We start from the raw sequence: 16,492 nt of genomic DNA on the forward strand, positions 1-16,492 counted from the left end.
ACCTTTAGCCAGACTCATAAAAAAAAAAAAAAAGAGAGAGAGAGAGAGAGAAGAATAAAATCAACAAAATTAGAAATGAAAAAAGAGAGGTTACAACAGACAGTGCAGAAACACAAAGGGTTATAAGAGACTGTTATGAACAACTATATGGCAACAAAGTGGATAGCCTGCAAGAAATGGACAGATTCTTAGAAAAGTTCAATCCAATCTTTCAAGACTGAACCAAGAAGAAATAGAAATTATGAACAACCCCATTACAAGCACTGAAATTGAAGCTGTGATTTTAAAAAAAAGTTCCCCAAAACAAAAGCCCAGGACCAGATGGCTTCATGGGAAAATTCTATCAAACATTTGGAGAAGAGATAATGCCTGTCTGCCTAAAACTCCTTCAAAAAAATGCAGAGGAAGGAACACTTACAAACTCATTCTATGAGGTATCACCCTTCTACCAAAACCAAACAAAGACAACACAAAAAAAGAAAACTATAGGTCAATATCACTGATGAACATAGATGCAAAATCCTCAACAAAATTTTAGCAGATAGAATTCAGCAACACATAAAAAAGGTCATACACCATTATCAAGTTGGGTTTATTCCATGGATGCAAGGATTCTACAATATACAGAGATCATTCAATGTGATACATCATATTAACAAATTAAGAGATAAAAGCCATATGATAACATGTATACTATCATGTAAGAATTGAATCGCCAGTCCATGTCTGACGTAGGGTGCAGCATGCTTGGGGCTGGTGCATGGGGATGACCCAGAGAGATGTTGTGGGGAGGGAGGTGGGAGGGGGGTCATGTTTGGGAACGCATGTAAGAATTAAAGATTTTAAAATTAAAAAAATAAATTAATTTTTAAAAAAGCCATATGATAATCTTAATAGATGCAGAAAAAGTCTTTGACAAAATTCAGCACCCATTTATAATGAAAACTCTTTAAAAAATGGACATAAGAGGAATCTACCTCAACACAGTAAAGGCCATATATGATAAGCCTATAGCAAAGATTATTTTCAATGGTGAAAAACTGAAAGCATTCCCTCTAAGATCAGGAACAAGACAAGGGTGTCCACTCTCATCATTATTATTCAACATAATTCTGGAAGTCCTAGCTATAGCAATCAGAGTAGAAAAAAATAGATAAATAAAAGGAATCCAGATCAGAAAAAAAGAAGTAAAGCTCTCACTGTTTGCAGATGACATGATACTGTACATGGAAAACCCTAAAAATAGTATCAGAAAATTACTAGAGCTAATCAGTGAATTTAGCAAAGTTGCAGAAACAAAATCAATGCACAGAAATCACTTGCATCTTTATGTAATAACACTGAGAAATCAGAAAGAGAAATTAAGGAATCAATCCAATTGCCATTTCAACAAAAAGAATAAAATATCAAGGAATAAACTTACCCAAGGAGAAAAAGGAATTGTACACAGAAAATTTTAAGACACTGATAAAAGAAATCAAAGATGATGTAAACAGATGGAGAGATATTCCTTGTTCCTAGACAGGAAGAATCAATATTATGAAAATCACTATAATACCAAATACAATCTACAGTTTCAATGAAATCTTTATCAAATCACCAATGGCATTTTTCATAGAACAAGAACAAAAAATTTTACAATTCATATGGAACCACAAAAGACCCCCAAATAGCCAAAGCAGTCTTAAGAAAGAAGAATGGAGCTGGAGGAATCAAGCTTCCTGACTTCAGATTATACTGCAAAGCTACAGTCATCAAGACAGCATGGTGCAGGCACCAAAACAGAAATATAGACCAATGGAACAGGATAGAAAGCCCAGAAATAAACCCATGCACATATGGGTACCTTATCTTGACAAAGGAGGCAAGAAAATACAATGGGACAAAAACAACCTCTTCAATAAATGGTTCTGGGAAAACTGCACAGCTACATGTAACAGAATGAATTTAGAACACTTTCTAACACCATACACAAAGATAAGCTCAAAATTGGTTAAAGAGCAAAATTGGTTAAAGACCAGAAACTATAACACTCTAAGAGGAAAACATAGGCAGAGCACTCGATGACATAAATCAAAGCAAGATCGTCTATGACCCACCTCCCAGAGTAATGGAAATAAAAACAAAAGCAAACAAGTGGAACCTGATTAAACTTAAAAGCTTTTGCATAGCAAAGGAAACCATAAGCAAGGTGAAAAGACAACCCTCAGAATGGGAGAAAATAATAGCAAATGAAACAACTGACAAAGGATTACTTTCCAAAATATACAAGCAGCTCATACAACTCAATAAAAGAAAAACAACCCAATGAAAAGGTGGGGAAAAGACCTAAAGAGACATTTCTCCAAATAAGGCATACAGATGGCTAACAAACATAAGAAAAGATGCTTCACATCACTCAGTATTCAATTCAGTTCAGTTCAGTTCAGTCGCTCATTAGTGTCTGAATCTTTGCGACCCCATGAATCGCAGCATACCAGGCCTCCTTGTCCATCACCAACTCCCGGAGTTTACTCAAACTCATGTCCATTGTGTCGGTGATGCCATGCAGCCATCTCATCCTCTATCATCCCCTTCTCTTCCTGCCCCTGATCCCTCCCAGCATCAGGGTCTTTTCCAACGAGTCAGTTCTTCACATGAGATGGCCAAAGTATTGGAGTTTCAGCTTTAGCATCAGTCCTTCCAATGAACACCCAGGACTGATCTTCTTTAGGATGGACTGGTTGGATCTCCTTGCAGGCCAAGGGACTCTCAAGAGTCTTCTTCAACACTACAGTTCAAAAGCATCAATTCTTTGGCACTCAGCTTTCTTCACAGCCCAACTCTCACATCCATAATGACCACTGGAAAAACCATAGCCTTAACTAGACGGATCTTTGTTGGCAAAGTAATGTCTCTGCTTTTGAATATGCTATTTAGATTGGTCATAACTCTTCTTCCAAGGAGTAAGTGTCTTTTAATTTAATGGTTGCAATTACCATCTGCAGTGATTTTGGAGCCCCCAAAAATGAAGTCTGACACTATTTCCATTGTTTCCCCATCTATTTCCCATGAAGTGATGAGACCAGATGCCATGATCTTCGTTTTCTAAGCCAACTTTTTCACTCTCCTCTTTAACTTTCAACAAGAAGCTTTTTAGTTCTTCCTCACTTTCTGCCATAAGGGTGGTGTCATCTGGATATCTGAGGTTATTGATATTTCTCCTGGCAATCTTGATTCCAACTTGTGCTTCTTCCAGCCCAGCGTTTCTCATGATGTACTCTGCATAGAAATTAAATAAGCAGGGGTACAATATACAGCCTTGACATATTCCTTTTCCTATTTGGAACCAGTCTGTTGTTCCATATCCAGTTCTAACTGTTGCCTCCTGACCTTCACACAAGGTTTCTCAGGAGGCAGACCAGGTAGTCCAGTATTCCCATCTCAATGGCCATCATCAAAAAGTGTACAAGCAATAAATCCTAGAGAGAGTATGGAGAAAAGGAATGCTTTTGCACTGTTGATGGGAATGTAAATTGAAGACGGTATGGAGATTCCTTTAAAAACTAGGAATAAAACCACCACATGATTTAGCAAATCCACTCTTAGGCCTATATCTTGAGAAAACCAAAATTGAAAAAGACACATGTATCCCATTGTTCATTGCAGCACTATTTACAATATCTAGAACATGAAACCAACCTAGATGTCCATCAACAGATAAGTTGATAAATAAACTGTGGTACATATACACAATGGAATATTACTCATCCATAAAAAGGATCACATTTGAGTCAGTTCTTATGAATGGATGAACCTAGAGCCTGTTCTTCAGAGTGAAGTAAGTCAGAAAGAGAAAGATAAATATCATATTCTAACACACATATATATATGTGGAATCTAGAAAAATAGTACTGAAGAATTTGTTTGCAGGGCAGCAATGGAGAAACAGACATAGAGAATAGACTTATGGACATGAGGAGAGAGAAGGAGAGGGTGAGATGTATGGAAAGAGTAACATGGAAACTTACATTACCATATGTAAAATAGGTAACCAGAGGGAATTCACAGTATGGCTCAGGAAATTCAAGCAGGGCCTCTGTATCAACTTAGTGGTGTGGAATGGGGAGGGAAATGGGAAAGAGTTTCAAAAGGGAGGGGATATATATATATACCTAAACCTGATTCATGTTGAGGTTTGACAGAAAACAACAAAATTCTGTAAAACAATTATCTTTTAATTAAAAAAATAGACTATTATAAGAAAGTTCATTATCATATTTCCTATGATAATTAGGATTATGGTGTATTATTGCTTTAATTGCATGCATAATATCTTTCAGCAAGTTCCATCTTTGCTTGCATTTTTAAGCTCTATTCCTTAAAGTAATGTAATTATTTAATTATTCAAAGCTTTATAAAATTGAGAAAACATATTTTTAGCTCTTATATTTCCTTACATTTAACTATTCAGCTAATAATAAATTATGATTGCTTTGTTCTAATACCTGTAAAAAGACAGATAATTGCCCAAATCATTTCTATTTATCCTGAGAGTTTTATATTTGCTCTGTTTTTATATTTGGTAAACATATTTGTTCTTAGTTATTTTAGGTTTATTTTACTTAAGTTATAGATGTCAAAGTCCATGGTAAACCATTACTGAACTTGGTCAGTACGTAACATCATCTGAGTTAGAATGAATATTTTTTTTCCTTGTTAATAAATTATTAGAAAGCATATTGAAGATAGGTTTTTATGCTTGGGGCTGGTGCACTGGGATAACCCAGAGGGATGGTATGGGGAGGGAGGAGGTAGGGGTGTTCAGGATGGGGTACATGTGTACACCTGTGGTGGATTCATATTGATGTGTGGCAAAACCAATACAATATTGTAAGGCAATTAGCCTCCAATTTGAATAGATAGGTTTGTGTTTAAAAAAATATATTTAAAAAAAGGAAAAAAATATGCGGAAAAATAACAGAAAATAGTATTGCTTTAGGGGTAGGGAAGATTGCAGTGGAAGATGGCAACATATTCTTTTAAATGGGGCAAAAAGCAGAACAAAGTTATTGATGATGATCAAAAGATAGTGTTTTGGGGTTTAGCAATTAGACTTGTAGATATGTTACTTTTCGAGGAATAAACTGGAAGAACTGTACTATCATAATAAAAAGTCACACTATTCTTTTTATTATTATATTGTAAAATGCATTATAAAATAAAAAAGAAACCAAAAACCAAAAAAAAAAACAAACAAACAAACAACAACAACAAATGAAGAGATACTTTTTAAATGGAGAATTTGGTGGAATTTCAAAACAAAGACATGACCAGAACACCCCATATTCACCTACAGGATTAGAGAAGGAAAGAAAGAGAATATTCTGTTTTTAGTGACAACTTTACTTTTTAAATTCAACTGTCTTCATATTTGCTGCAGGTTTCAGGCTGATGCTAGTTGATAAGAAGCCAGTACTTGTGCTTAGAATAGTGGTCATAGAACAGTTCATGAGAAGACCAGGAGAAATGCTGAGACCAAGGAAAAGAAAGAAATGGATGAGCTCTTGAGTTCCTGATGGAGAAATCATCTCCATAGAAAATAGCATTTATTAGAAGTGCATTTTCTGTTCAAAGTATCTGCAGTAGAAACTCTAAACAATTTGCTTCGTATTTGCCATATTTATATTGTAAGTAAAATTAAAGAAGGATTAAAATTAAATAATTTTGTGTGTGTGTGGTTGTTCATGTCCAACTCTTGTGACCATACGGACTGCAGCACGTCAATCTCTTCAGTCCTTCACTGTTTCCCAGTTGTTGTTGTTTAGTTGCTAAGTCATGTTTAACTCTGTGCAATCTCATGGACTGTAGCCTGCTAGGCTCCTCTGTCCATGGGATTTCCCAGGCAAGAATACTGGAGTGGGTTGCAATTTCTTCCTCTGGGGGATCTGCCTGGAGCAGGAATCAAACACAAGTCTTCTACATTGACAGGAAGATTCTTTACCACTAAGCCACCAGGGAAGCCCTCAAAATCTTACAGTGTTTTCTCAAATTTATGTCCATTGAGTCAGTGATGCTATTTAACCATCTCATCCCCTGCCACCCACTTCTCCTTTTTCCCTCCATCTTTCCCATAGTCAGGGTCTTTCCCAATGAATCAGCTCTTCTTACCAGGTGGCTAAAGTACTGGAGATTCAACTGCAGCATCAGTCCTTCCAGTCAATATTCAGGATTGATTTCCTTTAGGATTGACTGGTTTGATCTCCTTGCAGTTCAAGGGGCTCTCAAGAATCTTCTCCAGCACTATAATTCTAAAGCATCAATTCTTCACTGCTAGAACTTCTTTATGGTCCAACTCTCACATATATGCATGCCTATGTGGAAAACCTGACTACATAACTCTGACTACATAGACCCTTGTCACCAAAGTGATATCTCTGCTTTTTAATACACTGTCTAGGTTTGTCATAGCTTTTCTTCTGAAGAGCAAATGTCTTTTAATTTCATGGCTAGAGTCACCACCAGCAATGATTTTGGAGGACCAAAAAAAAAAAAAAAAAACCTACTGTTTCCACTTTTCCCCTTTCTATTTGTGTGAAGTGATGGACCAGATGCCATGATTTTCACCTTTTTTAAAGCTGAGTTTCATGTCAACATGTTCCTCTTTCACCTTCATTAAGAGAGGCTTTAGTTTCTTTTTACTTTCTGCCATTAGAGAGGTATCATCTGTGTATCTGAAGTTGATATTTCTGCACCAATCTTAATTCCAGCTTGTGATTCAATCAGGCCAACATTTCACATGATGCACTCTGCATATAAGTTAAATAAGCAGGATGATGGTATACAGCCTTATTGTAACTTTTAAAGTTAGTTTAAAAGTGTAGGTATTAAATTCAAGTCATTTACTTTGGCCCATCATCCCAATAGCCATGCCAACATGCAACAAACATCTAGTTCTCTGCAGCCAAGAAGCATTACAATACAAATGAAGTACTATCATTATTAATATCCAAAAGAAGGATAGTCTTCAAATGAAAGACAAAAAATAGTGTTTTGCATTCCAAGAAGGAGAAACTCTAATGTGTGATATGGAAGAAAATTGGTGGTGTAAAATGTGCTTTACAGTAGAGTAGAAATACTAACAGGCTTCTGATTTTCCTGACTGGCAAAGAAGCTCTGGCTAAAGTGTGTTCTACATTAGTTCTTGTATAGTTCTTCTAGAGAGTATGAAATAATTATTGCATATTGAACCCTAAATTATGTTAGATATTCAAGAAATATTCAACTTGATCAGTATGGAAATACAATTAATCATTATGTTCCTGAGGTCTCAAACAACATCTCAACTGGTTGAACTAAAAGCAATGAAGAAAGGAAAGCATTAAGTTTTTAATGGTAAAAATTTCCATATGTTTATTCACTTGTATCTTTTAAAGAATAGATTATTTTAAACCTTAATTCTGAATCACGTGGCAAATTTTTGTAGTATTTAATCTTTGATATGATAAGTTTAGGAATAGAAAAGAACCCAGAAGAACAGGGGAGAAATCTTTTCAAATCAGTGGCTGGATTATTCAGATGGACTCTTTCAAGGTTGCAAGCCCAACTGTTTTAAAAAAATAGCAGAAGACTACTCTCTCTTTTTCTTCTTTGCTGTCTTACCAAACTTCCAGTAACAAAACAGGCAACATTTAGTGACCAGGAATACAACAGTTGCCACACAGGCTAGCAGGAAGCCAATCACATCCAAAGAGTTTTGCTGGAACCAGGTGAGGTCATGGAAGGCTGGTCGAAGGTGTTTGGCTCCTTTGTGGCGCATGACAAACTCAACCCAGAAGACTGCTCGGTCCAGGGGTTTCACAGGCTGATCATGGTGAATTCTTGATAACTTCATAGCATTCTCTTTATAGCTAAAATTGAATATATAAATAGCAACTTGAAAAGTTTGTTAAGGACATGATACACCTAAAACGGCTATATATTATTAAAAATGTATTGCATAATTAATTATATGATAAGTTGTGTCATAAATGATATCATCAAGAATATGAAAAGCATATGAAAACTTGTTTCCTCTTGAGATATTTCTAGATGTGATAGTTCATCTGTTCAAAAGTGTTGGATGCTTTATAGTCTCAGTAATTATTGGAAGTGGGAGAGAACAGAATTGCCAATTGAAAATAGCATTCTGAAAGTACAGAAATAGTATGATTATTAGTATGTGTAGCTCAAGAATACAGAACTTTGATCTAACTTGCTGAGTGTGGTACGGGGAACATGATAGTGACAGGAAGCAGCATGGAGGGGAAGGTCTGAGAAGAAAGAACACTTTCCCCACTCCTTCACTCTTCCCCAGGTTTGGGTTGGAGTATCAGTGTTAACAAGACTTCAGAAGTAACAGGAAATGATTTCAGTCTGTGATCTTCATGGTCCTGACATTTCAGATGAAAGCAAAAGAGCTTCATTTGACCCTCTGGGCAAGAAGTAGCGCCTGAGACTGAATAGATAATGGCATTTTTCTTCAGGCTAAAGAAGGCTGTGTGTTGAAAAGCAGAAACATTACTCTGCCAACAAAGGTCTGGATAGTCAAGGCTATGGTCTTCCTAGTGGTTCCATACCATTGTGAGAGCTGGACCATAAAGAAGGTAAAATGCCAAATAACTGATGCCTTCAACTGTGGTGCTAGAGAAGATTCCTGAAAGTCCCTTGGATAGCAAGGAGATCAAACCAGTCAATCATAAGGGAGATCAACCCTAAATATTCACTGGAAGGACTGATGTTGACACTGAAGCTCCAGTATTTTGATCATCTGATGAGAACAGACAACTCATTGGAAAAGTCTATGATACTGGGAAAGATTGAGGGCAGAAGGAGAAGAGGGCATCAGAGGATGAGACAGTTGGATGGCAACACTTAAAATGAACATGAACTTGGGCAAACTCTGGGAGATGGTGAGGAACAGAGATCCCTGGCATGCTGCAGTTCATGGGGTTGCAAAGAGAAGACATGACTGGGCGACTGAACAACAACAATAACAGAGGGCTGCACCTGCAGTGGTGAGATGTAAGGATGGTGATACATAGAAAACTAACCCTTCTAACTTCTGTCAAGGAGCAGAAGACCCCACCAGGATTTGGGTTGTACTGGAGCTTCAGCTTCAACATCAGTCTTTCCAGTGAATATTCAGGGTTGATCTCCCTTATGATTGACTGGTTTGATCTCCTTGCTATCCTTTGAATGGCTGACTTAGAAGCAAGATTTCCTTGGGTTTGTGAAGGAGGCAAGTTATTCACCCACACCAAAGTGCAATCATCATTGATAGAGAATACAGAACATTATATTGCAGAAAGTCATGGGAAAGTATGTAAAAAGTTTTCAGGAAAAGAACTATACAACATAAAAAATAAACAAAGTCCTGCTGCCCTTTCATTTAAAAAACAGGCAGGCCTTTCCTAATACACAGGATTATAAGGAATAAGTACCTCTGAATATATCTCAGGAAAACAAATAATAGTGACAGAAGTTGTAAGACAGATACAGAAACAAAATCTTTATTAGATAAAAAGTCAATAAAATAAATAGATATACTCTATTAAAACATAAACTGCATCATTAGGTACATATAAATATGAAATTAATGTTAAATGATATTGGAAATTGTGGTCATGGACAAGATAAGTACATTGTAAGCTTTGATAACATTGCACTGATAATACAGCAAAAAAATAAGATGTGATGTTTAAGAGACATTGATGGAACCTGGTGCTTGTTTTAAAGAGTAAAGTAAGTCAGAAGGAGAAAAACAAACATCATATATTAATATTGTAACCTAGGAAGAAATAGTACTGATAACCCCATTTGTAGGGTAGGGATAGAAATACAGATGTAGAGAACAGATATGTGGACACAGCAGTTGGACGAATTGTATCAGTAGCGAGTAGCCCTAACATATATACACTATCATGTGTAAAGTAGACAGCCAGTTAGAAGTTGCTATATACCACAGCCAGCTCAGCCTGGTGCTCTGGGTCTTCCTAGGTGGCACAGTGGTAAAGAATCTCATGAGAAGCAGGAGACACACATTTGATCCCTGGGTCAGGGAGATCCCTCTGGAGGAAGAAATAGCAAACCACTCCAGTATTCTGCACTGGAAAATCCTACTAACAGAGGAGCCCAGCAGGCAACAGTTGATGGGGTCAAAAAGACTTGGACACCTTAGAGATTGCCACAAAACCACAGAGGGGTGGGATGGGATGGAAGTTGGAGACAGGCTCATGAGGGAGGTATTACAAATATATATGTACTTAGCATGATTCATGGTATACATAAGAAGGGAATGGCAAACCACTTCAGCATTCTGCCTTGAGAAACCAATAAATAGTACAAAAAGGCAAAATAATATAAAACCAAAAGATGATCCCCCACAGGTCAGTAGGTGTCCAATATGCTACTCGAGAAGACAAAGAAACAGCCCCAAAAGGAATGAAGAGGCTGACCCAAAGTGGAAATGACAGCTATTTGTGGATGTTTCTGGTGGTAAAAGGGAGAATGTCAAGGCTTATATTGTCACCCTGCTTATTTAACTTATATGCAGAGTACATCATGAAAAACGCTGGCCTGGAGGAAGCTCAAACTGGAATCAAGATTGCTGGGAGAAATGTCAATAACCTCAGATATGCAGATGACACCACCCTTATGGCAGAAAGTGAAGAAGAACTAAAGAACCTCTTCATGAAGTTAAAAGAGGAAAGTGAAAAAGGTGGCTTAAAGCTCAACATTCAGAAAACAAAGATCATGGCATCCAGTCCCATCACTTCATGACAACTAGATAGGGAAAAGGTGGAAACAGTGGCTCACTTTATTTTGGGGGCTCCAAAATCACTGCAGATGGTGATTGCAGCCATTAAATTAAAAGATGCTTACTCCCTAGAAGGAAAGCTATAACCAATCTAGAGAGTATATTAAAAAGCAGAGACATTGCTTTGTCAAAAAAAGGTCTGTCTAGTCAAGGCTATGGTTTTTCCAGTGGTCATGTGTGGATGTGAGAGTTGGACTGTGAAGAAAGCTGAGTGCTGAAGAATTGATGCTTCTGAAATGAGGTGCTGAAGACTCTTGAGAATCCCTTGGACTGCAAGGAGATCCAACCAGTCCACCCTAAAAGAGATCAGTCCAGGGTGTTTTTGGAAGGACTGATGTTGAAGCTGAAATTCCAATACTTTGGACCACCTGATGTGAAGAGCTGACTCATTAGAAAAGACCCTAATGCTGGGAAAGATTGAAGGCAGGAGGAGGAGGGGACAACAGAGGATGAGATGGTTGGATGGCCTCACCATCTCAATGGACATGGGTTTGAGAGGACTCGGAGTTGGTGATGGAAAAGGAGGCCTGGTGTGCTGCAGTTCATGGGGTTGCAAAAAATCGGACATGACTGAGCAACTGAACTGACCTGAACGGGTGGTGAAAGTAAAGTCCAATGCTGTAAAGAACAATATTGCATAGGAACCTGGAATGTTAAGCCTACGAATCAAGGCAAATTGGAAGAGATCGAATGGGAGATGACAAGCGTGAACACTGAAATTTTAGGAATCAGTTGACTAAAATGGACCACAACATGTGAATTTAATTTAGCCGACCATTACATCTACTACTGTGGGAAAGCAGCACTTAGTGAAATGCAATAGCCCTCATAGTGAACAAGAGTCCAAAATGCAAAATTTGGGTGTAATCTCAAAAATGACAGAAAGATCCTGTGGTTTCAAAGCCAAACCATTCAAAACCATAGTAATTCAAGTATATGCCCCAACCAGTAATAACAAGGAAGCTGAATTTGAAGACCTACAAGACCTCCTAGAAGTAACACCAAAAAAAATATGTCCTTTTCATCATAATGGACTGAAATCCAAAAATAAGAATGTAAGAGATACCTGGAGTAACAGGCAAGATTGTCCTTGGAGTACAAAACAAAGCAGGGCAAAGATTAACAGAGTTTTGCCAAGACATTGCACACTGGTCATAGCAAACACCCTCTTCCAACAACACGAGACACCTCTACACATGGACATCATCATATGGTCAATACTGAGATCAGATTGAGCTTCAGCATCAGTCCTTTCAATGAAACTTCAGGACAGATTTCCTTTAGGATTGACTGGTTGGATCTCTTTGCAGTCTAAGTGACTTTCACAGTCTTTTCCAACTCCACAGTTCAAAGCATCAACTCTGCAGTGTTCAGCTCTCTTTATGGTCCAACTCTTCCATCCATACTTGACTACTGGAAGAACCATAGCTTTCACTAGAAGGACCATGGCAAATAGATGGGGAAACAATGGAAACAGTGACAGACTTTATTTTGTGGGGCTCCAAAATCACTGTGGATATGACTGCAGCTATGAAATTAAAAGACAATTGCTCCTTGGAAGAAAATCTATGACAGATTTAGATAGCACATTAAAAATCAGAGACATCACTTCGCCGACAAAGGTCCATCTAGTCAAAGCTAACATTTTTCCAGTAATCATACAGATGTGAGAGGCGGACCATAAAGAAGGCTGAGTGCTGAAAAAATGATGTTTTTCATCTGTGATGTTGGAGAGAACTCTTGAGAGTTCCTTGAACTCCAAGGAAATCAAACCAGTCAATCCTAAAGAAATCAACCCAGAATATTCATTAGAAGTATTGATGTTGAAGCTGAAGCTCCAGAACTTTGGCCACTTGATGGAGGAGCGAAATCATCTGAAAAGACTCAGATTCTGAGAAAGATTGAATGCAGCAGAAGATGGCGACAGTGGATGAGATAGTTGAAGGGTGTCACTGATTCAATGAACATGAGACCAAAGGCCTGGAGATAGTTTAGGATGGGGAAGCCTAGCGTGCTGCAGCCCATGAGATCGCAAATAGTTGGACATGACTGAGCGACTTAACAACAACACATTGTTGCATGGTAGAAACCAATGCAACATTTTAAATTAGTTATATCCCAATTAAAAATAAGTTAAACAAACAAGAGAGACACTGATAAGTGACTTCATAGTGATTCATAGTCATTCTTCATATTCATGACTTCATAGTCATTCAATATTTTAAAAATTTAAAAATTTAAATATTAAATTTAAATTTAAAAATTTTAAAAATAATTTTAATCTTGAATGTTAATGCATGTTTATAGACTTACACAAAATTTCTAGTAAGAATTTATCTGATATATAGACACATTTACAACTCTGGCAAAGATTTTAATTTTAATATAGTTTTTTTTTCCAAAGAATATGTTTTATTTATATGAAATACAGTTACATAATAAATGTACTCTTTCATTATTGAGAATTTATTTGTCTGTCATCACAGCTAACTACCATGTTGTACAAAGTACCCCAGGATTTATTTATTTTATTACACAAAGTTTGTTCCCTATTACTCAAAGCTTGTCTTTCCATTCTTCCAACTCCTAGACCCTGGAAAACACCAGTCTACTCTCTAGTTCTCTGAATTTCAATTATTAGGCTGCATGTATCCGTTCAGTTCAGTTCAGTTACTCAGTCGTGTCCAACTCTTTGCAACCCCATGAATGACAGCACGCCAGGCCCCCCTTCCATCACCATCTCCCAGAGTTCACTCAGACTCACGTCCATTGAGTCAGTGATGCCATCCAGCCATCTCAACCTCCTTTGGCCCCTTCTCCTCTTGCCCCCAATCCCTCCCAGCATCAAAGTCTTTTCCAGTGAGTCAACTGTTCACATGAAGTGGCCAAAGTACTGGAGTTTCAGCTTCAGCATCATTCATTCCAAAGACATCCCAGGATGATCTTAAAAATGGACTGGTTGGATCACCTGGCAGTCCAAGGGACTCTCAAGAGTCTTCTCCAACACTACAGTTCAAAAGCGTCAATTCTTCTGTGCTCTGCCTTCTTCACAGTCCAAATCTCACATCCATACATGACCACTGGAAAAACCATAGCCTTGACTAGAAGGACCTTAGTCGGCAAAGTAATATTTCTGCTTTTGAATATACTGTCTAGGTTGGTCATAACTTTCCTTCCAAGGAGTAAGTGTCTTTTAATTTCATGGCTGCAATCACCATCTGCAGTAATTTTGGAGCCCCGAAAAATAAAATCTGACACTATTTTCACTGTTTCCCCATCTATTTCCCATGAAGTGATGAGACTGGATGCCATGATCTTCGTTTTCTGAATGTTGAGATTTAAACCAACTTTTTAGCTCTCCTCTTTTACTTTCATCAAGAGGCTTTTTAGTTCCTCTACACTTTCTGTCATAAGGGTGGTGTCATCTGTATATCTGAGGTTATTGATATTTCTCCCAGCAATCTTTATTTCAGCTTGTGCTTCCTGCAGCCCAGCATTTCTCATGATGTACTCTGCATATAAATTAAATAAGCAGGGTGACAATATACAGCCTTGACGTGCTCCTTTTCCTATTTGGAACCAGTCTGTTGTTCCATGTCCAGTTTTAACTGTTGCTTCCTAACCTGCATACAGATTTCTCAAGAGGCAGGTCAGGTGGTCTGATATTCCCATCTCTTTCAGAATTTTCCACAGTTTATTGTGATCCACACAGTACCTAGAGAGCATATTAAAAAGCATAGAAATTACTCTGCTTACAAAGGTCTATATAGTCAAACTATGGTTTTTCCAGCAGTCAGGTATGGATGTGAGAGTTGGACCATAATGTAAGCTGAGTGTCAGAAAATTGATGCTTTTGAAATGTTGTGTTGCATAAGGCTTTGGGGAATGCCTTGGACTGCAAGGTGATCAAACCAGTCTATCCTAAAAGAAATCAACCCTGAATATTCACTGGAAGGACTGTTGCTGAAGCTGAAGCGCCAATATTTTGGCCACCTGATGTGAAGTGCTGACTTATTAGAAAATACCCTGATTATGGGAAAGATTGCAGGCAAGAGGAGAAGGGGACAAAGAGGACTAGATGCTTTGACGGCATCACTGTCTTAATGGATGTTAATTTGAGTGAGCTTGGGAGATGGTGATGGGCAGGAAAGCCTGGCATGCTGCTGTCCCTGGGTTCGCAAAGAGTCAGACACAACTGAGTGACTGAACAATTCCAAGGGGTCTTCTCACTCAGGAATCAAACCTGCCTCTCCTGTAGCAACTGCATCAGCATGTGGTTTCTTTACCAGTGAACCACAAAGAAGGCTGAGCACCAAAGATTTGATGCTTTATGATTGTGGTGCTGGAGAAGACTCTTGAGAGTCCCTTGGAGAGCAAGAGATCAAATCAATCAATCCTGAAGGAAATCAACTCCGAATATTCATAAAAGGACTGATGCTGAAGCCGAAACTCCAATACTTTGGCCACCTCATGTGAAGAGCTGACTCACTGCAAAAAACCTGATGCTGGAGCAAATTGAAGGGAAAAGGAGAAGGGGGTGGCAGAGGATGAGATGGTTAGATAGCATTGCCATCTCAATGGGCATGTATTTGAGCAAACTCTAGGAGATAGTGGAGAATGGAGGAGCTTGTCATGCTGTAGTCAGTGGGGTCACAGTGTCAGACACAACTTAGTGACTGAACAATATCAACAATTCTAATAGGTGTGAGGTGGGATTTTGAGTTGCATTTCTTGATGCTTAGTAGTGTCAAGCCCCTTTTCAAGTACCTGTTGGCCATGTATATGTCTTCTTTGGGCAAATATGTATTCAGTAACTACATTCATTTAAAATATTTTTTGCTATTGAGTAATATGAGTTACTCATACCTTTTGTATATTAGTCTCTTATCAGATGTGTAATTTACAAAATATTCTCCAATTTTGTACATTGCCTTTCATTTTGTAAATCATTTATTTTGCTGTGTAGAAGATTTTGAGCTTGATATAGCCCCATCTTTCGGCTTGCATTGGTTCCTTGTATTGTTGGTGTCATATTCCAAAATTTGGTGCCAATATCCTTATCAAGAAACTTTCCTTCCTGTCTTATAATAGGAGTTTTATGGTTTCAGGTCTTCTTATGTTTAAGTTTTTAGTTAATACTAGTAAAATTGTGTAAGTAATGCAATGTGGTGGTTTAGTCACCAAGTTGTGTCTGTCTCTTGTGACACCATGGACTGCAACCAGCCAGGCTCCTCTGTCGATTGGATTTTCCAGGAAAGAATACTGGAGTGGGTTGCCATTTCCTTCTCCAGGGCCTCTTCCTGACCCCAGAATTGAACCTGGGCCTCTTGTATTGAAAACAGATCTAAAAAATAAATAAATAAATAAATAAATAAATAAATAAATAAATAAATAAAAAGAAAACAGATCTTTACTAACTGAACTCTGAGGGAAGCAGTGTAATATAAGGTGTCAACTTTTATTCTCCTGCATATAATTATCTAGTTTCCCAGTACTACTTATTGAAAAGATAACAGTTTTCCTATTGAGTATTCTTCACTAAAGAAAAGCGCAGGCGGCTGCGAGAGCCAGCGCACTAAGCGCAGGCGGCTGCGAGGAGCTACCCCTAGTCCGAGGTCAGGAGCAGCAGCCTAGAGTGCCAGGCTGCGACAGCAC

The 16,492-nt window shown here is 38.0% G+C and overlaps 1 protein-coding gene across 5 annotated transcripts in view; it reads right to left on the reverse strand.

The window, feature by feature from the left end:
• Window positions 1-5,152: 5,152 nt before the first annotated feature.
• The window catches only part of LOC101122788 (UDP-glucuronosyltransferase 2C1-like), an 89,099-nt gene continuing 77,759 nt past the window's right edge, over window positions 5,153-16,492 (reverse strand). For all 5 annotated transcript variants that reach the window (XM_042251479.2, XM_027971047.3, XM_042251478.2 and 2 more), the window contains one exon: window positions 5,153-7,889. In XM_042251479.2, coding sequence (XP_042107413.1) covers window positions 7,610-7,889 — 280 coding nt within the window. In that variant the 3' untranslated portion in view covers window positions 5,153-7,609. The remainder of the gene's footprint in view (window positions 7,890-16,492) is intronic.

This window comes from Ovis aries, chromosome 6 (assembly GCF_016772045.2).
Source record: "Ovis aries strain OAR_USU_Benz2616 breed Rambouillet chromosome 6, ARS-UI_Ramb_v3.0, whole genome shotgun sequence".
NCBI classification, from domain to species: domain Eukaryota; kingdom Metazoa; phylum Chordata; class Mammalia; order Artiodactyla; family Bovidae; genus Ovis; species Ovis aries.